Source organism: Spermophilus citellus (assembly GCF_964194105.1).
Source record: "Spermophilus citellus genome assembly, chromosome: 7".
NCBI classification, from domain to species: Eukaryota; Metazoa; Chordata; class Mammalia; order Rodentia; family Sciuridae; genus Spermophilus; species Spermophilus citellus.
Window position 1 is genome coordinate 105149093 of NC_138188.1, and position 24058 is coordinate 105173150.

A 24058-nucleotide genomic window follows, 5' to 3' on the forward strand; every position below is an offset into this window, starting at 1 on the left:
CATCTGATTGCTCCCAAATTAGGGAGAGGCAGGGAGGAGAAGGGGGAACATTACCAACCTGAATGATGCAGATCTCATTGGGCTGCACAAGCATCTTGCCAAACTCAGTGTAAATGAGAAGCTTCCCTTTCTGGGGAACTGATAAAAAAAGGGCATTGGTGAGCAACCCTCTTTGTGCAAGAACCATTTCATAAAGGCTTAAGGGCTGCATTTGCTTTTTATTTCACATAAAAAGAGCTTTACTCCATGTCTGGCTGGGGGGGAATGCATATTCCAATAACTTCAGTTAGTTATTTTACTATCTGGAAGAATGTGAATAATAATAATAATAGGGCTGGGGATGTGGCTCAAGCGGTAGCGTGCTCGCCTGGCATGCGTGCGACCCGGGTTCGATCCTCAGCACCACATACCAACAAAGATGTTGTGTCCGCCGAGAACTAAAAAATAAATATTAAAAATTCTCTCTCTCTCTCTCTCTCTCTCTCTCTCTCTCTCTCTCTCTCTCTCTCCTCTCTCACTCTCTCTAATAATAATAATAATAATAATGATTTTTCCCCCAGCTTCTAGGTGAGGAACTTGTAAATGTACAATTTTGTGAATCGACAAAAAAAGTGCATTGCATTTCTAATGTCTATACCAAAATGTTGGTTTCAAGATATTAACACTAAAACCACCAAATGGAATGGGAAGATCGGAAAAAAAATGATTAGACCTTACATTTTAGATGGTCTCATGAAAGTTTATATTTCTATTGCAGTTATCAATGACAGATGGGCTTTTCTTGGGTAAGTTTGAAGGTAAACAGAGTTATATTTTAAAAAAATTTTTTTAGTTGTATATGTTTATTTATTTATATGTGGGTGCTGAGAATTGAATCCAGTGTCTCACACGTGTTAGGCAAGTGATCTACCACTGAGCCACAACCCCAGCCCCCAGAGTTATCTTAATAAGTTAATCACATGCTGGTACCACTTATTTCTTCTCAGCTGCCTAGATCTCTCACATTAGAAAGGCCCAGAGAAGATGAGCAAAGGCAGAAACCAGGAAATAGGAGTTTTGAGGTATGCAAGGAATCTTTTCCAGACCACCAATGGCCTCTAGACTTCAGTCTATAAATTGCATTAAATTAAATAAAACAGATTTGAGAATGAAGGAAAATAATAGGTCGGAAATTAGAAAGCAGCTTGTGGCTAGAGATCAATGAACAGTGAAGGGGTCTGAAATTTTCAGAACTTACCAATCAAGAAGTCCCCATCTGAATTATAAAAGCATCTGAAACATACAGAGTATTTCCTGTCATCTTCAATTTTAACACTGTCTAGACAAGTGAATTCATTCTACAAATTATTGCTTTGTGCCTACTATGTACCAGGCTTAGCACTAGGTATATCATGGTGAGCAGAATGACCCAGTCTTTGCCCTCATGGAGCTTAGAACCTGGTAGGGAGTCAGACTGCAAACAAACAATTACAGAACTAAATCACTGCAAACTACAATAGCCCATGAAAGTCAAGTTCAGATAAATGAAAGAAAAGGGATCTGCACTAGTTTGGGGAGATAGCAAAAATTTCCCTGAAGGCGGGACTCTTGGCCTGGGAGCTGAAGGTATTATCCAGGCCAGGGGAGAGGACAATCCAGACAAAAGGACCAGCATGCACAGGTGCTCTGTGGCAAAAGGGCCCATGCAGGTTGAAAGAAGTGAATGAAGGCCAGTGTGGCTTGAGTGGAGGGGAATGTGGCTCAATATGAGGCTGGACTAAAAGGGAGGTTGTCAATGACTTGCTATAGGGCTGTGATCTTGGTCTTCATTTGGGGCTCAGAGAAGTTAAATGACTCATGCAAGACTGAAGTTGGGTTTTGGATGCAACATCTGGTTCTACGGGCAGGACAAAACAGCTGCACTAGTGTGCTTCCCAAAGAAAATGCAGGAATGCCATTTACCCTTTTTTTAAAATAATTATTTTAAAAACGCCAGTATATAAACTGCTTTTCACAGAAAGCTTGAAGCCAAGTCTATTAGCATGGCCTGCCACTGACAGGTGGCCTAATGACTGCCCCTGCTGTGACTTTGATCTCAAGAGCAGAACTTAGAAATTGAGAATTCTGGCCCAAACCCACCTAAAGATAAAATGCTTTTTGTACCACACCTTCATTCCAGGGTCTCACCTTCCTTTTTTTTCTGTTGACCCTCTTGTTTGTCACAAGAGTCAGTAAAAACAGAAAATGCTTATTTATTATTATTTTCAACAAATATATATTAATATTTCTCTGAGGGAAAAAAATAACAAAAATAACAATGTGCAGGTGTGACTTTGTAAAAGTGGATACTTGTCCTTCACCTTCTGGCAACAGCCCTTGGGGAATGGGGATGCCCAGCCCTAGCACTGAGTCCCTTACCTGTTCTCCATGGAAGTGTTGCACAGGAAAATATGGACAGCAAGCCCATTGTTAGACCTGATGTCTCCAGCTCCACACAAGGTGTGCAGACCCTGGGAGAGACCCATGGGAGACAGAGGTTGAATACTAGTTGTGCCCAAGAGACCAGCCTTCGCCCTGCCCCCCGCATCCCCCTACCCCTGCCAAGGTCATGAGGCAAGGTTTCAGAAGGCTCTCCCCTTGGGGACCAGAGAGACATTTGGGATCTGGGCTAACTCTGGGGAGCCTGGAATTTACACTTATGTATGGTTGTTTGTGGCTCACCCTACCTTTCAGCTGTGACCTGAATATGCCTATCTTAATGGCTACATCATATAGATTTATGAGGCAAGAGTTCACTAATTTTAATTAATTCAAAAGTGTGCTTAAGTTCAATCTGGAGGAGCAATTCCGTTCGAGGTGATATTAAATATCAAGGAGGCTTAGGGAAGATGGTGGCAGCTTCAGGTGTCGGTTAATGCCCCTCCAGTCCACCCTCATATGAGCAATCCTCTGCTTGTGAAGAGGTCAATCTAATCTCTCCAGAATAGGAAAAAGAAAAACATATTCTAACTGACTGTAATTCTCCCTGCTGTGTGACCAGATGATTGATACCCAGTGTAAGGAACACACAATCCTTCTCAGAAAGCTCCCAGCCCCAAAGCTATAGATGGTAGAGCCCAAAAGGAGAAGGTTCTGCTCCTCAGAGACCCATAATTCACACAGGAAGTGGGAATTTTTTAAATATATTTTAATTTGGATTGCAAGTTTGTGGTCTATTGAAGTGAGTCTATACAGGATTTTGAAGCATTTAATAAGAGTAAAGAATTTTTCAAGACAATTTAAACAATTTGGCCTTCTGGCTGAATACCTAGACAGTCCCTAGGTAAGCTATGTGCCAAGTTGATTGCAGAAAACTCCACTGGCCTTTTGGAGTCCACCTCCCTATGGCTCCCTCTGGGCACAGGTATTATTACAGTACTCCACCCCTGTAACTGCCAACAGAGCTGCCAATCAGCTATGTACTAACTAGAGCTGCCGTCCTGAGTTGATGCTCACTCATCCACTTCAGGGGTTCATGAACTTGGATGAGAAAAGTTTTCTATTTATTTTCTCTAATCTTTGAGTGAAATTCATTGTTCCCTTTAATTAATATGAATATAGGCAACAAACCACAGCAGTATTAGAGGTGCCTGTGTTCAATAATAGAAATCATGGATATTTTCATGTCATATACCACAGGCGTATCAAAGCATCATTTTTGCTCATATCACAATTATTTCCCATACAGCTCATTCCTTAGTACCCTAACAAGAAATCATATGTATGACTATAAATCAAACACAATTTGTTTTTTGAAATATTCTTTATCATTGTGTTTCAATATAATTGTCTTCTTTGTGATTTTATGTAATTTCTTTCGCACATTAAAATTATAGGTATCCCTGGGTGCAGTGGCATATTCTTGCTACCTAGGAGGCTAAAGAAGGAGGATTGTGAGTTTGAGGCCAGCCTGGGCAACTTAGAGAGAACCTGTCTCAAACTGAAAAACAAAAAGGGCTGGAGATGTAGTTCAGTGGTGAGGTTCTTGCCCAGCATGTACAAAGCTCTAGATTCAATCTCTAGCACTGCAAACAAAACAAACAAAACCCCCAAGGGTGTAAGCAGACTATCAAATGGACCCATGGAGCAAAAAGGATAAGTTCCTCTGTTCTAACTTCAAGAGAAGAAGCTCGAGGTAGGAACACATCCACTGCCCATTGGCCTTTCTGAGATGTAAAAGCTCACTAGTGCCCTTTGGTGAACCATGGACTCATGTTGTGCCTATAAGGAAGACATCCCTTTGCTAGCCCCCTATGGCAGACACAGGTGGGTTTGTCTATGCTGCCTCCAAATAAGGCTGCTTCTGTTTGACATTCAGCCTGTGAATGGTGAGGTCATTCACTGCAGAAGAGAGGAGGGCTGTGGGAAGGTGTAGCATCGACTTACGCTCACAAAGTCCACTTTCTTCTGAGAGGGTTTTGGAATCTCAAATGGTTTCCATCTAAGCTGGAAAAGAAATATGCACACAGGAAAAGGATTTCACAAAGGGAAAACCATAGGCTTTCTAAATACAATACATAGCATCAGTTACAAGGAAAAAAGAGGTCAGCTGCTCCCTCTCTGAGGTTTGGACTACTTTTGATTTTGTTATTTTAAAATTAATGTTAATCCATCATTTCTTTAGAGGGGGTCTACTGGTGTATGTGTGCATATCATGTGCACATGTGTGTATGTGTGTGAGTTGAAACCTATAAGAATAAAAACTGTCTTTGTTCCTTAGAACTTTCAATTATAGAAATAAAGAGAAATCATTGCTTTCTCACATAGAAGCTGTTTGTTTCTTTTAGCATTTTGCTCAGGCACATCAGCAAGTTTTGACTGATGCCGCATTTCCTGCTATTTATAATCAGCTCCTTTTCCTGGCATGCCAGCTTCTCTGTGTGGGCTCCTGACACTGCAGGGGAAGGTTCTACTTCTACTTCCAGCCCTTCGAGTTTTGAATTATTTCCTTAAGAGAAAGAAAAAGCACCCAGCTGAGATTGGATTTGGTAAATGCAATACTGGGTTCAGTTTCTTCACCAAACCCTGCCTTTGTCCCTAGGCTGCCTGATGGTTCAGTTTAAATCATAACAATCTTTAATTTAATAATAAACTGATCTAAGGAAGTGGGGAGAAGAATCAGCAGGTTCAGACCTCGCTTGGATTGTCAGCCCAGCACTTATTAATCAAATAAATGGCAACCTGACCCAGCCAGGCTGGCAGCTGATATACCCAGCCACCCCAGGGCATAACTCAGGAGTGACCTACACCCCAGGGCTGGCTCCACTGGCTACCGTTCCTGATGAAGGCAGGCTGGAAAGGGCCTCCCTCAGGTCCTTTTGTATGGGCTCAGGGCTCAGCTCATTTTTATGTCTGATCGGCAGCCAGATGGGAAAGAAAGTAGCAAATACAAGAGATGGCACTGGGGTTATTCTGCCTCTCTGACACACACAGTCAGGCAACAACCTTCATTTCTTAAAAGCAAAGCAGATTGATCACATTCTAAGACAACTTAAAAAGACCTGAGCTGGGCATGGTGGCACATGCCTGTAATCCCAGCAGCTCAGGAGGCTGAGGCAGGAGGATTGCAAGTTCAAAGCCAGTCTCAGCAACTTAGTGGGGCCCTAAGCAACTCAACGAGATCTATCTCTAAATAAAATACAAAAAAAGGGCTGGAGATGTGGCTCAGTGGTTAAGAGCCCCTGGGTTCAATCCTCGGTACCAAAAAGTAAAATAAAATAAAATGACATGAAAGGTGGATTTGAAAAAGATCATTCAAATCGTGCTTCCAAGAAGGAAGAAAATACTTTAGGACTGATTCCATTAAGGATGATTTCTCTTGGGGGAAGAGAGGGGTACTTGAAAGCAAGGATGTAGGAAAGGCACTGTTGACGTTTTTGTGCTGCATTTATTGCAGGGGCTGTGCTTCATAGGATGTTTAGTATCAACTCTGACCTCTACCCACTAGATGCCAGTAGCTTCCCTCCAAGTTGTAAAAATCAAAAATATCCTCAGACATTGTCAAATATCCCTTGGGGGACAAATATCCCTTGGTTAAGAACTATGGAAACAGAAGGACATTCCCCTGACCTTAGGAAGAGCCACAACTGAGCACTGTTGGATGCTGTGTGTGTGTGTGCTGGGATTGAACCCACGTGTGCATGCTCAGCATGTGCTCTGCCACTGACACAGCCCCAACCCTGAGCACTGCTGGAGTTTTGAGAGGAGGTTCTGGTCTGCTACTAACTATACCTGCTGCTTCCGTCTAAGTAGCAGTGCAGTGTTTGCATACCAAAGAAAATTGTCAGAAAAAGACTCATCATCTTAGATTTCCCAATGGAAGAGATTTAAGTATCAGATCAATGGTTGTCTGGGCAACCCTTTAGCTCTAACCAGAGATTCCCAACCTGATTTTTCAACCCGACCCATGGAAATTACCTGGAGAGGTTTTGAAACCAAGACCAAATTAAATCAGGATCTTCGAAGGTGGGCCCTGGAATCAGTATTTTATAAAAGCTCTCCTAATGTGCAAATACACTTTAGAATCACCACACCCAACTTGGAGATTCTGATATTATTGCATTGCTGAACCAAATATCATGCTTGGAAAAAACCACCCAGTCAACCAACCAAGCCACAAAACAGCCTGACAACCAACCAATCAATCAACTAACCTGTGGCATCCTGGGCCAAATGGCAGGGACAATGCCACTACCAACTAGCAGAGAAATTTAAATAACGCAAGCGTAAGGGTCTATAATCTAAGAAAAGAGAGAAGAAAGCAAAAAGGGAAAGAAAGAGAGGGAGAGCGAGAGATCCAGCTCTCAATAGCAAGGGAAGTGAGAGGACCTGAAGGGCAGATGAAAAGACACGCATGTGATGATGTAGGAAGCATGCCTTCCACAGGGCCCACAGCCCAATGAAGCAGTGGCCTTGATGAACCTTCTCTAATGCAAAAAAATTATTCCCTTCAAATGACAGATGGTGTGGGGAGAGGAATCATTTATCTCTTGGGTCCGATGGCAGCAGATTGTTCATAGTCTATATTCCTTGGGCCTATGATGAAGGATGATAAAGACCCCAAGGTGATTCTGATAAACTCAGTACCCAGAGAAGGAAGCCAGCTTTGGGTACTCCAGCAAGATTTTGGTCAAGAGCCTTGATGTGATATTTTGGTGAATGTGGGATTCGGGGAGAGGATGAACAGAAAGAGTCCATGGAGTGCAGGGTATAAACACCTCCTGCCAAAAACAGATGCTCAGCTTAATTGTACATATGCTGTGGAGCAGTACCTCTCTGATCCAAGGCCAGACCAAGGGGATGGTGCATGCGGCTGAACCAGGAGACTTGGTTTGGGGTACTGCCTCCAATCCCATTTACTCTGTGACCTCAGGCAGGTCATTTTCTCTCTTTGGATTGTGTTTTCTTACATGTAATAATGAGGTACTGGTAAGAACTATAGTTCCATAAGTCTCTTCAGAGAAGAGCTTTTATAAAAAGTGAATGCTTATTAGCTTATTCACTCCTTGTTGTGGACTAAATTGTGTCCTCTCCAAATTCCTATGTTGAACTTCTAATGTCTAAAGTGATTGTTTTGAAGATAGGAACTTTAGGAGGTAGATAAGGTTCAATGAAATCATAATTTGGGAGATTCTAATCCAATAAGATGTGTGGCCTTCTAAGAAGAAGAGATCTCACTCTCTTTCCATATGTACTCAGAGGAAAAGCCATGTGAAGATGTAGTGAGAAGGTAGTACAAGCTAAAGGGAAGAGGCCTTACCAGACACCAACCCTCCTAGCACCTTGATCTGGGACTTCCAGTCTCCAGAACTGTTAGAAATAAATTTCTATCACTTAAACCATCAGTCTAAGGCATTTTGTTACAGCAGTCCAATAAGATTAATATAACCCAAAAACTTTCTAGTTGTAGGTTTTAATGGTGTATTTTATTCATACTCTATGTTATCGCTAAATGGCTCTCCCATGCAGAATTTCATAATTAAACATTTCAAAAACAATGACATCAATTGTAATGCATGATGCAGTGTCTTGATTATGATAGGCATCAATAAATATTTATTGAATGATTGAATGAGTAAATAAATAAATGGCACTGAGAATGATGCTTATATTTCAAGGAATGAGAATAAAGCAAATTTGTGAGATCTTTCAGAGTAAATGACATTCAGGCAATAATTAGCAAATTGATAAATATTGTTAAAAACCCAAAGATGATTTCCAAAACATAAGTCAGTTCTTCATGCATGTGAAAAAGTATCACTTCTACATCCATTCTGATTTTCTGTCCAGTTCTATCAACTATTGAGTGAAGAGTGTTAAAGTTTCCAGCTATAATTGTGGATTTGTCTATTTCTCCTTTGAGTTCTGTCATGGATTTACATACTTTGCAATTGTACCCTACAAATCCTATTGGAAAATAAACTGTTACTTACTAAAAGTGGGGTGATAAAAATAATTTTAAAAGAATCTTCAAGAGTATCCAAAGTTATAATTAAAAATTCTTTAACATTATCCAAGGAGGAAGACAGATAATTGGTGGCAATATTTAATTTAATATATTTAAATTCATACTCAGAGATGAAAAGAAAATATGAAAGAATCAGTCTCAGTATTTCCAAAGTTAAAAGACTGGGAGTTGGGCTAGGTGATCTGAATATCCCTTTCAACACTGAGATTCTTTGATTTACTGAGATTCTATCCAAAATTGCCAAGAACTCAATTAAATTGGATGAATTGAAGGCTCTTAATGACATTAACTGGCTAGAAGTAGACATGCCATTAGAAGTCAGTACCAACTATCCAAGAATTTTGAATTAACTTGTGAGTTAGATAGTGATCCTCGTGTTCAAGCAATTATTAACAGCAGCTATGACTGAGAGAAGTCCAGGGTAATTGGTAGTGGTGAGTTTCAGTCCAGACAGGGAATATAAGGGTGAGTAAAATAAAACAGTGGCTCATTGAATTCCTCAATAAATCTAGCAATTTGAGGGGAAAAGTAGAGAGAATCAGGCTTCGATTCTCTCTTTCTTTGATTCATTGGACTTCTTTGATGGGCAAGAATACAGATAGGGAAGATCCAAGTCTCACTAATTTAGTTAGATTTTCTAAAGTCTTTCAAGAGGCTACCAAAAAAGATAAGCCATACTTTTTGACCTTATCTTTGAAAGTAAAACTAAGGGCTTTATATTCATTATTCAGTGCCATGGTTTAACTGCCAGATTATTCAGCTTCCCATTTCTATTATGAAATACCTGAGAGGAATAGCCTATAAAGAGAAAAGAAAGGTTTGTTTTGGCTCATGGTCTGAGATTTAGTAGCCCCACTTCTTTGGGTCCCTAGGGAAAGAGGCACATGGAGCATGTGGCGCAGAAAACTGCTCACTTCATGAGCAAGGAAGCAAAGGAGAGAAAGAAGAAGAGGCTAGGGTCCCACTATCTCCTCAAGGGCACACACTCACTGACCTGAGGACCCACAAAGGCCTTACCTCCTGGAGGTTCCATCAGCTCCCAATTGTGCCACCCTGGGAACCAAGTCTTTGATACATGGGGAGACAATCATTCAAACCATAGCAAATGCACTGAAAAGTTTATATGTTGAAAACATAATCCTCAAATTCATATGCCAGTGGTATTTGGAGGTGGAGCCTTGGAAAAATAGTTAGGATTAGATGAGGTCATGAAGGTGGGGACCCCAGGATGGTGTAAATAACTTTATAAGAGGAAGAGAAACCTAGGCTAGCATGTCTGCTGTGTCTCACCATGTCATGTCTTTCATCATGTTATGATGCAACAAGAAGGCCCTCACCAGATGCAGCACCATACTCTTGGACTTCCCAGCCTCTAGAACGCTGAATTAAATAAACCTTTATTCTTTTTTTAATTTTTATTTTTTTAGTGGTTGATAAATCTTTATTTTATTTATTTACATGTGGTGCTGAGAATTGAACCCAGTGCCTCACACATACCAGGCAAGTACACTACCGCTGAGCCACAGCCTCAGCCCCCATACTTCTATTCTTTATAACTTACTCCTTCTCATGTATTTTGTTATGTCAACAGAAAATGGACGAATAGGGCTGGGGATGTATAGCTCAGTGGTATAGCACTTACTTAGCCTGCATTAGTCCTGGGTTTCATCACCAGCTCCACAAAAGTGTGGAAATAAAGAAAAGAAAACAGACTAAGATACTCATCACCTTGCATAGATCATGGAAGACAGTAGTCAATATATGTTGGATGACTTCATCCTCACAACTTTCTGAAGCACTTATAATTATTATTCTCTCTTATTTTAGAAGTAAGAAAACTGATAACTTAGAGAAGATAAATTTTCTCTCCTAAGAACTGATGCTAAAACTCTTTTGGTCACTTCTTAATGTATACCCTAAGCACTTTGAGCTCAACCCGTCTTGATCTGTTTCACAAACTACTGATTTTCTTTCCTCCTAAACCCAGCTTGACCTCTGTGTTCTTGACCTCTAATGTTGGTCTTGGTCTTTCATTCTGACTCTTATTTGCTCCAGTGCTGAGTTGCCCTGGCCCAGTCTGATTCCTGAGACCCTACTCCTGATATGGCCCTTCAGGATTGGAATTCTTGTCCAAACCCTTCACATTAATTTGTTCAAACAATATTCATTGATTCTCTCCATGTGTCAGATCATATGCTAGGTGCTGAAAGTTTCTGCCCTTAGGGAAACAGTTCCAGAAAATCCTGGAAGTATGGAGAATTTCTGATAAGAAAATAAGGATACAGATAATGTAAGTGACTTTGGAAGAAACACGTAAACAGGAGTATTCCCTCAGGAATAAGTGCTGGAACGGGGCCTATTTAACACTCTTATATATGAAAAACAAGAGACACAAGCAATAAAATCATTGGTTTGTGGAGAGCTTCAATTTCTTTCCAAGGAGTAAAATGTAAGTTGATAAAGATGTGTTGTAAAAAAGATCTAGCAAGCTGTCCAAAAAGGGCTGAACAGGGCAATGTACACAGTAATGTTGGCAAACTCCAGTGGATGCATTTATGGAAATGCAATCTAGTCTATTTATAGGATGATGATATCTGAGCTACAGGAAGTATCAACAATTGCAATATTAAATGTTTGGAATACGGTACATGCTGGGTACTGCAGACAAGACAAAGATGATGGAGATATAAATTCTATTCTAAGATACCCTGAAAATATTGAAATTTTAGTTTTTTTAAAGTGATATTTAAAATGAGTCTTAAATTATGGGTGGGATTTTGGTGGGTGGATATTTGTAAACAAAAGGAAATCCAAGTAAATGTAATAGCATAAAGCACCAAGGAAAGAGAATTCAGGATATTTTCCTGGAAAAAAAGTGTGGTTTTAGTATGACTGAAAAGTAGGACACATGGCAGAAAGTAGAGGGTTTGAAAGCTCATGTCAGGGAACTGGTCTTGATCTTCTATCTTGGGAGCTTGTACTTGACTGTCTGGGCAGTGGAGGGGTGGACTGATGGTGGGGTTTAAAGATTTCAGAGATAGTAATTCAGTAAGCTGAATCTGGCAGCACAATGTGGGATGGGGTAAGGAAGCCCCATGGATCAATTAGGAGGCCATTATAAAGTTAGGCAAGAGCAAATGAAGCCTATACTAAGCAGAATCAGGAGAAGGAAGAAGAGAACCAAAGACAGGCTCTACAGCAATATTTCTTAAAGTGTGGTCCAAGGCCAATATGAGTGGAATCATCTGGAGGCACTCCTGTACACCATCTTAGATCTATTAGACTGGAATACCTGGAGAACAAGGCTTTGGATTCCACATTTTCAACAAGACTCTCTGGTTAACTCTTATGTATACTTTGGGAATCACCATGTTGTGGACTTGCCACTTAATTCCACATAGAAGGAAAAAATCAAAAGTTCTTAAAAATCCCTCTAAGGTGGGCTGGGGTGGTGGCTCAGTGGCAGAGTGCTTGCCTTGCACTTTTGAGGCACTGGGTTCAATTCCAGCACTACATAAAAATAAATAAACAAAATAAAGATATGTGTCCATTAAAAAAAAGACTCTAAAGATTCAAACCTGGGTATGTGAAAGAATGGTTGTCAGTAACAGGCTTAGAAAAGCCAGGGGGAGACAATAGTTTGGATGGGACTGTCACATCCTCCGTATAGGATCTTTTAAGTTAGAACATACACATGGCATCATCCAATGCAGTTTCTGAAATTGGAGGGAAGATTTGTAAAACATACTTCAGAGAGATGACATTTAATGTCATGGCTATGAATGACATTTATTCAATTTTTTATAAGAAGAAAACCTGGGAGATTAAAAAGATGTCAAGAGGGAGATAAAGTGGATGATAGGATGTAAATATTGACACTAGCTCTAGAATGGCTTCTGAATTCCAAAGTTGTGTGAATGAATCCTTGCAATGTGGCCTACAAGGTTATAGCAAGCTCTGGGCTGGAATTATGTTGGGTAAAGTTATGCCTTAATAATACTACCTGCTGAGGTATGTACCTATACATGTGTTGAGGGGGCCCCAGGGAGAGGTGAGAAGCAAAGTGAGCTAGAAATATCATCTGCTGTTAAGGAGTTCCTCCCCGCAGTTCATTCCAGTGGGGCGTTTCCCATCAACTATCCCTTTAGCTCTAAGGCAAAGAGAATCCAATAAAAGTGGTAACCAATGGCCAACATTTGGAAGGAAATGGGGAGAAAGTAGAGGAAGAGTATTATAGGCTTTATCGTATTTTTCTTAAATTCCATATGTTGAAATTCCAACCCAGTACCTCAGATGTGACTGCATTTATAGATATAATCTTTTTTTGTTCTTTTTAGATATATGTGACAGTATATTTTGACACAGATACATACATGGAGTATAACTTATATAGATAGAATCTCTATAGAAATAAGTTAAAATGAAATTATGTTCCTAGGATTGGCTTAACTGAATATTCTTATACATTCTTATACAAAGAAGAAATGTGGATACACACACAGGGAGAAGACAACTGTCTACAAGCCAAGGAAAGAGGCCTCAGATACTTCAATCTTGGGATGAAAGTAAGAATGTAAATCTTCGTTGGTTACGTCACCCAGCCTGTTTTTTGTTATGGAATCCCTAGAAAACTATTACAGAAGGGGAAGGGGAAATGTGTGTAATAAGAAGGGAAAGATAAGGGTGAAAAAGACAATTAGGAAGAGGAGCAGGGAAAAGAGATTAAGTACTTCCCCATTTTCCAGGCAGAAGATGGAGACAAGAGGGAGGTACAATCTTAGTTCAGGACCCTGGAGAGCACTCATTTTGCAGGCTTAGGAGTCAATGCAATGCTATAAAGGTCAGAGATTCAGGAAAGAGGGAGGTAAGCTGTTCATGCTTTGGGATGCTGCAGAGACAAGAGCTGGTATTAGCCATGGATGATTTATAATGGTTGACGATCAACTATAATAAATTATGGATGATTAGAAATCATGGATCATGGATGATTCATAATAATGGAAATAATCTAAATATATGGCAATAGAAGAATTGTTTTATAAACACATTGAATTATAATACAGCATTAAAAATTTATCTGCCCTCACCAGGCATGGTGGTGCATGCCTGTAATCCCAGCAGCTCAAGAAGCTAAGGCAAGAGGATGGCGAGTTCAAAGCCATCCTCAGCAATGGCAAGGTGCTAGGCAACTCAGTGAGACCCTGTCTCTAAATAAAATTGGGAATGTGACTCAGTGGTTGAGTGCCCCTGGGTTCAATTTCCGGTACCCATCCCCTCAAAATTATCTGCCCTCAAGGAGTTTACAAAGGCACAAAATATAATATTTAAGTTTAAATAAATAGAATGCAAATCTGTATTACATCATGACCACAATAAAAGTAAATGTATGCGTGTGTGTATGTGTATTTATCTGATTTTTAAAAAATTAATAGCATTCACAGCCTCCTCCTCTTCCCATCCAGATTCTCTGTGAAAAATTCTGATTTCCCCATTTTCACTGCAATCCCTTGAACTCCAGCGTCACCGCAGAGATCAGTGCTTTGTGTGTGTCTCTCCTAGGAAGAGAATGGGAGAATCTACACAGCAAGTGCCATTTTATAGAGGAGGAAGGTAGGAGGAAGAGGAAAGCTGAGAAGCAGTGGTAACATGGCACCAGAAGCTTGGGGAAGGGAAGAGGTGAAGAGAACTCTGGGCAAGAGAGGGTAGCTGTCTGGGGAAAATTGGGGAAAGGAGATTTTTTTAAAAAGTTTTGTCTCTGCTGAGGGTGTTGCTCAGTGGTAGAGTGCTGAGGGCCATTACCAAGTAGGAAATTTCCTTGCCAGCGTACCCCATGTTAATTTCGCTGTTGACATTGCATGTTAGGTGACCCTGCCCAAGGACGAGGGTGGATCCAGGATTAGGGTGTATCCTGCAGTTTGAGGAAGTATCCCAGTCCTTGGGTTTAGGGCGTTCCCAGTTTAAGACCTTGGATTTTAGGGAAGTTCGATGTTGAGGATTATTGCTGCTGGAATTAGGGCGTTCCTGCTGCCTAAGCTCCTGTTGAACTCTCGTGAGATTCAGAGAGCATTTTGGGAAAGATAGCCTCGTGGAGTAGGTGATTTGGGTAGCAGCAGAACTGGGATTGCCCCAGAACGTGTGTGGAGGCCGGTGTGAGTTCGGGAATAAAGAATTGCTGTTTGAATCTACAAAGCTGTGTGGTGGCTCGTGATTCTGTGCCCAGCCAAGACTGCGGCAGTAGAGCACTTGCTTAAATATATGAGGCTCCGAGTTTGATACCCAGCACCAGAAAAAAAAAGTAGGGGCTGGGCTAGCTGCTAATAGAGTCTTGGGCAAGAGCTTCAAGATGTAGGAAAACCCAAGACATTTGGATGGGGAGGGGCTTTCAGAATGGCAAAACCTGAATAGTTTGACAAATTAGACAGCAAATAACTCTGTAAGGATATATTGTTTTGAAACATTTTTTGATAAGTTGCATAAACTGTGGACAGAAGGAATTCTATGATATGGCCTTTACTTAGCTTTGAGGTAATTCTAATATGGTAATTGGAACCAAAAGGTAATTTCCTCAGTTGATGTTTTAACTGGGCCAAGAGTCTGACTTCCCCCAAATCAAAAGTTCAGGATGTAGTAACAAGAAGTTTTAAAAAACTCTGAGTTCTACACTGGAATGCTGATTCAAGAATGCTAATTGAAATCTGTAAAACTGTGGTTGAATTGGATGCAGGCTTATTCATTAAATTCTGAGATTTCACAAACTAGAGGAAGACATGTGATAAAATTAGACATACTTCTTATGTGAGATATTAATGTACTGAGTTTGTGTCCATGGGCTGAATTTAAATGTACTTAGGAGTTTGCATGAATTCTTGCATGACTGATTAAATATATACTAAAGGAAATGAAAATTTGGGGGGGAATAGTCTCCATCTTCCTAGGAGTGACGGTGATGATCACTATCAAGGGTGACGGTGATGATCATCTATCCCATGATGCTCTCTGTGGCACTGAATGTTAGACTAGAGGAAACATTAGGCAGTTTTCAGGTCTTCACATTTCCAGAGATGGCCAACGTGGGTAGTTAGTGAAGCTGTTGAAGTAAAGGCTTTGATTAATAGTTGAAGGCATACTTATATAGGCTGCAGCTGGGAAGTACTGTCAGGCACCTAAAAATAATTTTCTCAGACTTTCTGGGTGAGAGTCTGGAGCACATATTTGGAAGAGGTTATGAGAGGGAAAAGTGATGAATGCAGAATGTTGTGGTTAATTAATGAGGCATAAAATTGGAAAGAGATATTAACTTGTCAAGGAGAAGATGAAAAGACAAAAGGATAGATTTTGCCAAGAACAGCCAGGGTGTGTGTATCAGAGAAGGGGAAGCAGATGGCAGGTGACACAGGTCACAGGTAGGGAGGATGGTAAAGAGCTACCTTGTTGGAGCTGATGTTCATGGAGGCACTGTGAGGTTCTGAAGCATGTCTCTCCCAGTGAGTGAACACAGGGCTGTGAACGAGTAGGGGATATATTGGAGAATAATCACCATCTAAAAAGTGTTCAAAGAATTCAAAACAGGAGAAAAGGAACAAATTGAAGGGCAAATGCAAAGCAATGTTAGAATGGAAAACCACAGAAGCCCGTGGGAAACAAATACAGACTGAGCAGATAGGAATTTTTGATACAGCTCTTTTGATGACTCTGTGAACTCAGAGTACAGTGCCCTGAACTTCTCTGTCAAAATGTATGTTAACTGTGAAAGAATGAATTAACATCTGCAACTGATACACCCATCACTCTCACCTCTGATGTGAGACTTCCACTTTTTTACTTTATTAATTCCTATATCATTTGAGGTTTTTATAAACATATGTTACTTGTGTAATAAGATGAAACTAGAAAAATTCTATTGGAACAGGGTTAGTTTTGAGAAAAGAACAAAAGTTTGAAATGTCCTAAATTTAATGATAAAAGCCAGAGGGTGGAGGGCAAAAGAAGTCAGGAAAGTTAACCAGCTAACAACTTGGGGCAAAACCAGGAAAAAAAAAAAGAAAGAACTCTCGGTCTATTCCCTAAAGACCTAACAAGAGCATGCTACAGGGACACTGCTATATCGATGTTCATAGCAGCACAATTCACGATAGCAAGATTGTGGAACCAACCTAGAAGCCCTTCAATAGATGAATGGATTAAAAAAATGTGGCATTTATACACAATGGAGTATTACTCTGCAATAAGAAATGACAAAATCATAGAATTTGGAGGGAAATGGATGGCATTAGAGCAGATTATGCTAAGTGAAGCTAGCCAATCCTTAAAAAACAAATGTCAAATGTCTTCTTTGATATAAGGGGAGTAACCAAGGACAGGGTAGAGACGAAGAGCTGGAGAAGAAGATTAACATTAAACAGGGATGATAGGCGGGAGGGAAAGGGAGAGTTAAGGGAAATTGCATGGAATTGGAAGGTGAGCCTCAGGGTTATACACAATTACATATAAGAGGAAAGGAGGAGTAGGAGAAAAATTATATAAGTGGAAGAAACGATTTATAGTAGAGGGGATGGAGAGAGAGAAGGGGAGGGGAGGGGAGGGGAGGGGAGGGGGGACAGTGGAGAATGGGATAGACAGCAGAATACATCAGTCACTAGAAAGGCAATTTGTAAATCAATGGAAATGTAACTGATGTGACACAGCAATCTGTATATGGGGTAAAAATGGGAGTTCATAACCCACTTGAATCAATCTGTGAAATATGGTATATTAAGAACTATGTAATGTTTTGAACAACCAACAATAAAATAATTTAAAAAAAAAAGAAAGAAAGAAAGAAAGAAAAAGAAAAAAGGAAGATAATGTTGAAATCTTGAGTGAAATCCAAACATAATGAGCAACAGGGTCACCACACTTTGTTTGCTTATAACTTTTGGGACTGTTAACTCCAACCAATCTAGACACAACAGTTATTCTCTTCATGACTTCCCTCCTACCCAAAAAGCTTTCCTGCTCAAGATTATCCCACTCCTCCAATCTATAGCCAGTGTAATTCACAGTGCTTGCCTACCCCAAAGTTTTTTTTTTAACCAAGAAAAAACTACCCCCCAAATTTAAAAATATTCTTAGCTCTGATCTGCTACACAACCTTGCTACTGATAGTTGTGGCAGCCTGTCCCAAGATCCAGTCCTTTCCTTTTCTGGGTAGCATCTGTGAATGGCTCAATAAATGCTTGGTCCCTTGGTCCCTAGAGTTTGGATTTCACGGCTTCCATCGATATGTTATCTATACCTCAAAATAACTATTAAGAAGATATAAAATGGACTTACAAATTGAATTATACAAAAGAATTATATTAACAGGGACTTTAAAAATAAAATTATATTTTAAAAGTATGCTCCACTGTTGCCCACAAAACCACAAACAAATACATCTATGAGGATGTATTATGGTCTGGAGGCCTCGACAACTGCTGTGATCAAGGTGAACAGGTAGGGGGCGCTGGAACTCCAAGGCCCAATCTTGTTTACCACTAGTGATTTGTTATCTTAAAGACCACATGATTTAAATTCCTGAAATCTGCCCATGGAATTTTCTGGAAATCCTTCATTTAGTCTAGCACAATGGTCCTTAAATTTAGTATATGTAAAAATTACCTTACCAGGCAGCACACACAGAACTATGCATCCTATACTTTATGGGTGATTAAAAAGATTTTCAGTTATAATTTTGTGCCTAACTTTTGTCTTACTTGCTGATTTTACAACCATATGTAATATGAACTTTGGCTCTGAAAGAGTGAGCAGTCAGAAACATAAAAGAATCATCTGTGCCACCCAAAGAAAGAACTAGAAAACTTACTGGGATCCAAATAGCTTATCAATCTTCCCCAAGTGGTATATAATAAATGTTTAGTGGGCGTTAAGCCTGATCAGAAATCCCACAAAAGCACAGAGAAGAGATTAATAGTTGTTACCACACCCTGACAGGATTTTCATCTATTCTTCTGAAGGCAGCTCTAAGAGGTTACCTGAGAGACTTCATCTGCACAATAAGACAAACTTTATTCAGACTTGAGGAAGAGGGGAAGTCAGGGTTTCCCGGGGTTAGTTGTGCAAATTGTGGTCCTGTCCACACACACACACACACACACACACACACACACAAGGGATGTGTCCAGCTGATGGAGAAGGGGCAGGAGCTTTCTGAGACCTTGTGTTGGCAGAGTCTGTGTGTGGGGTGGGGGTTGGAGCAGGGGCTGCCTGTTCCCCAACATGCTCAAAGGCAATATACAGGCCAGTGGGGGGCTGGGAGGATGTTTTCTGTACACATTAAACTTCAAAAAGGTTAAAGGTCAGGTATTTAGACAAAATATACCTGTTTCATGATGGCTAACATTTTAATATTGATAATATTTTAAGATAGATAATTTTAAGGTGGATAATATTTAAGATGATAACTCATATTTTCTGGAACCCGAATGCTAGTTTCCTTTTCTGTCCCTCCTGGAGAGGGGTAGGCCACATGTCAGCTGTACTTAACTCTTTGAGATTTCTATAATTAAGGTAAGAAATGGAGCAAGGCAGGAAACCAAAGGTGACCATGAATTATTCCAGCTTTTGTTCTACAAAAAGTCTAAGTGCTTAGGGGAAGTAGATTTGCAGAGATTTGCAGGTTTAGATGAAATGTCTTGGTGAACAAAGGAGAAGCAAGTGATTTACTTGGCTGAGGAGAGGAGAGACAGGGAAGATGGGGACTTCAGAATAAAAAAAAATAGCATAAATAGCATCAAATTAAAAACAAGTTTATCTGAATTTTATAAATTCTGAGATTTATATTCTGCCACTGCCTTTAAGCGAATGTATCAAAAGGGCTGTCTCAGGGTCATGGTTCTTGACAACTACACGCCAGGCACTTTGTTCACACCTATTCTCTCTAGTAATCCTCACAACAACACTGCAAAGCAGATGCTGCTATCACATTTTATAAGTGAAAAAACAGGGATCAAGGACACAATTGGTCAGTAGAAGGACGAGGAGTGCAAAGCCACGTTTGCTTTTTTTCCTGCACTGTAGAACAGTTATCAGTGACATGTACCTAAACTCAAAGACAAAGGAATACTCTGAGGTTTTCAGAAGGTTCAAAACAAAAGAGCTCAGTCCTGTATAGTATTGAGTCTATCTCATTCCATGAGTAGATATCTCATTGATATGCTCAGCAGAGTATGTAGATAATACTGACCCCCAGAGGAAAAGCCCACTCATCACTGAACCAAAAGGAGGGATTCATGGGCAAAGACTAGAAGTTCCTAAGTCTGAGGAGAATGTGAAAGCAATCTGTCACAAGACTTAAAGAATCCTGCTCAGACAATAAGACCCTTATGCCTGTGCCAGAGTTCAGAGGCCTTTCTTCAAGAATGTCAGTATTTAAGATATTTTGTGTATTCAATGGTAAATTTAGGCTAAAACAAAAAGCCTGTGGGCATGAAGGCATTTTGACCAGCCTATATAATTTCCATCCATCCAATTCACCCAGGCACTCCCCCCAGGTCTATACCACTCCTGTGCCTATCTACATGCCATTAGGCTAGAAACCAACTCTCTCTCTCTCTCTCTCTCTCTCTCTCTCTCTCTCTCTCTCTCTCTCTCTCTCACACACACACACACACACACACACACCAATCAATTCCCAAATTCTCTCCCAAGTTTGAGCCCCAAACAGACAAGCTAGCATTTATTTTAAAAAGCTGCCTTACTTTTCCAAAGACTCTGTTCCTGACTTAAAGATTTCTATTCAAGGTATTGATTATATGAGTAATCTCTGATTCACAGGACCAGGTTACCTGGTTAGGATCAGGACCAACTTCATCCCAGTTGTGAGTGACATGGCCTTGGTCAATGGATTCAAAGGGCTTGTGAGAAACTGAAGGTAGAATCCTGTACAGCCAGCTAGGGAGAAATAAGAACACAAAGCCTCAGGGTAATGTTCTGAGTAACACAGAGACTGGCTCAGGAAGTGCCATCAAGAAGACCATCAAATCAACAACCTTCTATGGCTTTAATGTGAGAAGTAATGACAGCATTACTTCTTTTTTATATGCATATTTTTAATTGTGGATTGGCATAATACCTTTATTAAGTAATTAATTTATATTTATGTGGTGCTGAGGATCAAACCCAGTGCCTCCCATGTGCTAGGCAAGCGCTCTACCACTGAGCTACAGCCCCAGCCCAGCATTACTTCTTACTAACCATTTGCTGCCTGGAGCTTTGGCCCCTTCTCTATTTTACACTATATCATTCTTGGGATTGAGCTCCAGCTCCTAGATATTCCCACGCTGCCAAAAAATGAAGGACTCTCTTTCCCTCCCACCAGCTGTAAGAAGTACCTTGAGGGATATCAGTGCAGGGAAATCCATAGAAAAACCTTAGCTTTTTATACCACAAGGTGCTAATCCTTGCTCTCAAAGGCCAGGGCAGTGAATTCTATGTAGACTGAGAGAATATGGGTGTTATCTTTGTTATATAAATCTGTCTTTTTCTTTTAAAAATTATAGAAGTGATACATGGCGATGGTAAAAATAATTCAAGTAATTTAAAAAGTTGTGAAAGGCTAATGGTACCTTCTCTTCTACTTTCTTCATAGCTATTTCTTAGAGGCATCAGAGCTTAATGGGTTTCTTACATATTCTCTTAGATAATTCAAATGCATACATAAGGAAAATTGTCAAATCATTTTACCACTTTACTCTCATATCAGGAATATGTTGGAGAGGCTGATCATCCCCATCTTCCCTAAGATTATTTTTCATCCTGAATGAGTAAACATTAGGGTTAGAATTAGGCTGAATATAAAGGTTTTTACATATTAGGTGTAGGAATTATTTTTATAAAAATTAGCAGAAGTTATTATAGAAAATAAAATAATAAGAAATGATATTATAATAAAAGAGGAGAGTAATTAATTATTTTTATGTGGAGCTGTACCAATTTTGTGGTTCCTAAGGCCAACAGATCCTTTAAAGATCAAGAAAGATATATTATTAGATATGGAGGCATGAATTGGCAGTTCTTATATACTTCCTCAGTAAATGAGCTTTAATCTTCTATTAAATCTTTCTATTATAAAGTATCATTAATATTAGTCTTGTGGTGAAAAAAATAGTCTCTTATTTTATATTTCCTTTATTATGAGTAAGGTTGAGAATCTGTTCATTTATTAGCACTTTGTAATTTTTCTATGAATTATCTGTTCAAGTCCTGTACTGTTTTCAGTAGGGTTATTTGTCTTTTTGACATTAATCTGAAGAGGTTTTTAAATCAATACTTCTGTACTCCACAAATGTTAGAAACATGTCCATGTTTTATTTCAGTATACTTATAGTTTGTTGGTTTTTTTTGTTTTCTTTCTTTTTTCCCCTTCATTTCTACTCTCTGTATGTGTCAAGGCCTGGGCTAATGTTCTGTCCACCAGGAGCAGATCTCAGGCTTCAGGAATGAAAGAAGAGTCTGATGAAAGAAATCTGAACAACACCAGGAGGAGAACCTTCCAGAAGTTGAGTGGGACACTGAAACTCACTTCAAGGGACCCAAGTCTTTCCAAAGACCATTACCCTAATGGGGTACAGAAGGAGGCAGGACCCTACTTCCTACAGTGGAAGAAGAGATCTGCTTAATGGCCTTTGATCCTTTAAGCCCAAGGAAAGTCTGCTTCAGGGCATGGAGGTAATTAATCTAGCCTGGCCCAATACTGAACCATCCAGGAGATAATTGGCTAACTTTGTTCTTCCATCTGATTCCTCCAACTCTTGAGGATGTGACCTCAGACCTTGGACCCACTAAACCTCTCCAACACCCAGTGGTATATGGGGTTGAAGGAATGTGTGTGTATATTGGAACCAGCTGTGTGATTCAGGGCAAGTTACTAAACTTCCCAGACCCTATGTTCCTCATCCTTATCTCCTAGGATTGTTGTGAGGACTAAAAGAATTCATGTGTCTGAAATGCCTGGCACGTATTAGGTGATCCTTTATTAGATGCTTTTGAACATTTTCACAAAATTCTTGAGGATACCCTTAGAGAGTTCTAAATAGATAGGTGAGCCATGCCTAGTGCCCCTTATTTATTTATTTATTTATTTATTTATTTATTTATTTATTTATTTATTTATTTATTTATAGTAGAGTCTTTAAAACTCCCCAGGCACCTCCACATTGCCCTGGACAGAGATTTAATTCTGATGCAGGGAATTTTGCCAGCTTCTAAATGAAATGCCAACAACTCCTTTTCAGCCTCCTGGAACACAACTCAGCTCTTGCTGGCTGAAGATATTGCTGAATAATGGGGGCAGGCAGCAGTATCTGGAGACCAGGTGGCCTGTTAGTGGATGGGCCATAAAGTCAAGAACATAATCAGGAGGCCAGGTTGTCATAAATTAGAATGGATAGAAATTGTCTGTGTGCTTACCTTTATCCTATCCATTTGGGTTTGCAGAAGGAGAAATAATTAAATGCAATAGAATTTACCTCTGATTTTTAATATATATAAGAAACTATCTTCCCCTGTTCTTCTACGCACACATCTATCAAGAGAAACCAATATTGATACACACTTACTGCCTCCTAATACTGACCTTATACTATAGCACCTGCCATATCTTGTGCTTCAGCTCTCTAAAATACTCTGGAAATACTTCTAGAAATATTTCTAGAAATACTCTGGGATGGAAACAGAAGCTCTTCTATGGTGTCAATAATGATGATGATTTTAATAATAACTCATATTAATTCAGCACTAACCATGTGCCAGGAAATATGCTAAGCACTTTACACATATTCTTTCCACAACATCCTCACTAAAACTCTAAAATAGGTACTGTAATTATCTCTGTTTTACAAATGAAGATCTAGAGGTTCTGAGAAGGTAGAAGATTTTCCCATGGTCACCCAACTGAAGAAGAAGGAGTGTGGATTTAAAGTTAGAGGGCCTGATTCCAGAGTGGGTAAGACTAACCACCAATGGAAACAATAGTTATCACTGGTGTGGTCCTTTGTGTTTTTGTATTCACCATTTCACTGACTTCTCAGGAGGACCCTGCAGAGATAAACCCACCTCCTCCTTCTAAGCAGTATGATATCACCTGTCCTCTTCCCCAGATCTCCAAGGTCAGCAGCAACCCTCTTCACAGATGCTTTAACCAGAAAGTCCAATGATTAGATACTACTTATTTAAATCATGACACTTACAGCCTCCTCAATCTACCTCATCTATGGCAACCAGCCTGCCCCAGAGGAGTTAATCAAGAGAGGAAGATCATTGACTTGGCTTCTAGGAATAGAGCAAGCAAGAATGTGACCTTCTGTGCTAATGAATATGCTGCTTTCTAGGAAAGTCAAATTCCAAAGAGCAAAACCTTACTAATTCAAAGCAGAAGGGGCCACAATACACAAATTTTTCAACTACTCAGGTTTTGCTTATCCAACATTTTCATGCAAAGAATGTAATGTTTTTGGTCAGTTGAGAAAGACACTGCTCTGAATCTTCTATAATTGTGATTTAATCATATGCAAAATCAAAAAATAAGTAAATAAA

The 24058-nt window shown here is 39.8% G+C and overlaps 1 protein-coding gene across 1 annotated transcript in view; it reads right to left on the minus strand.

Annotated features, from left to right (window-relative positions):
- HGD (homogentisate 1,2-dioxygenase) overlaps window positions 1–24058 on the minus strand; it is a gene marked incomplete at its 3' end in the record, with an annotated part of 41106 nt that overhangs the window by 13262 nt on the left and 3786 nt on the right. The window contains exons 4-8 of the mRNA XM_081301811.1: window positions 20311–20416; window positions 4405–4464; window positions 2398–2489; window positions 1238–1272; window positions 59–138 (exon numbers count right to left, since the gene is read on the minus strand). Of these exons, the coding sequence (XP_081157937.1) occupies window positions 59–138; window positions 1238–1272; window positions 2398–2489; window positions 4405–4464; window positions 20311–20416 (373 nt within the window). The remainder of the gene's footprint in view (window positions 1–58; window positions 139–1237; window positions 1273–2397; window positions 2490–4404; window positions 4465–20310; window positions 20417–24058) is intronic.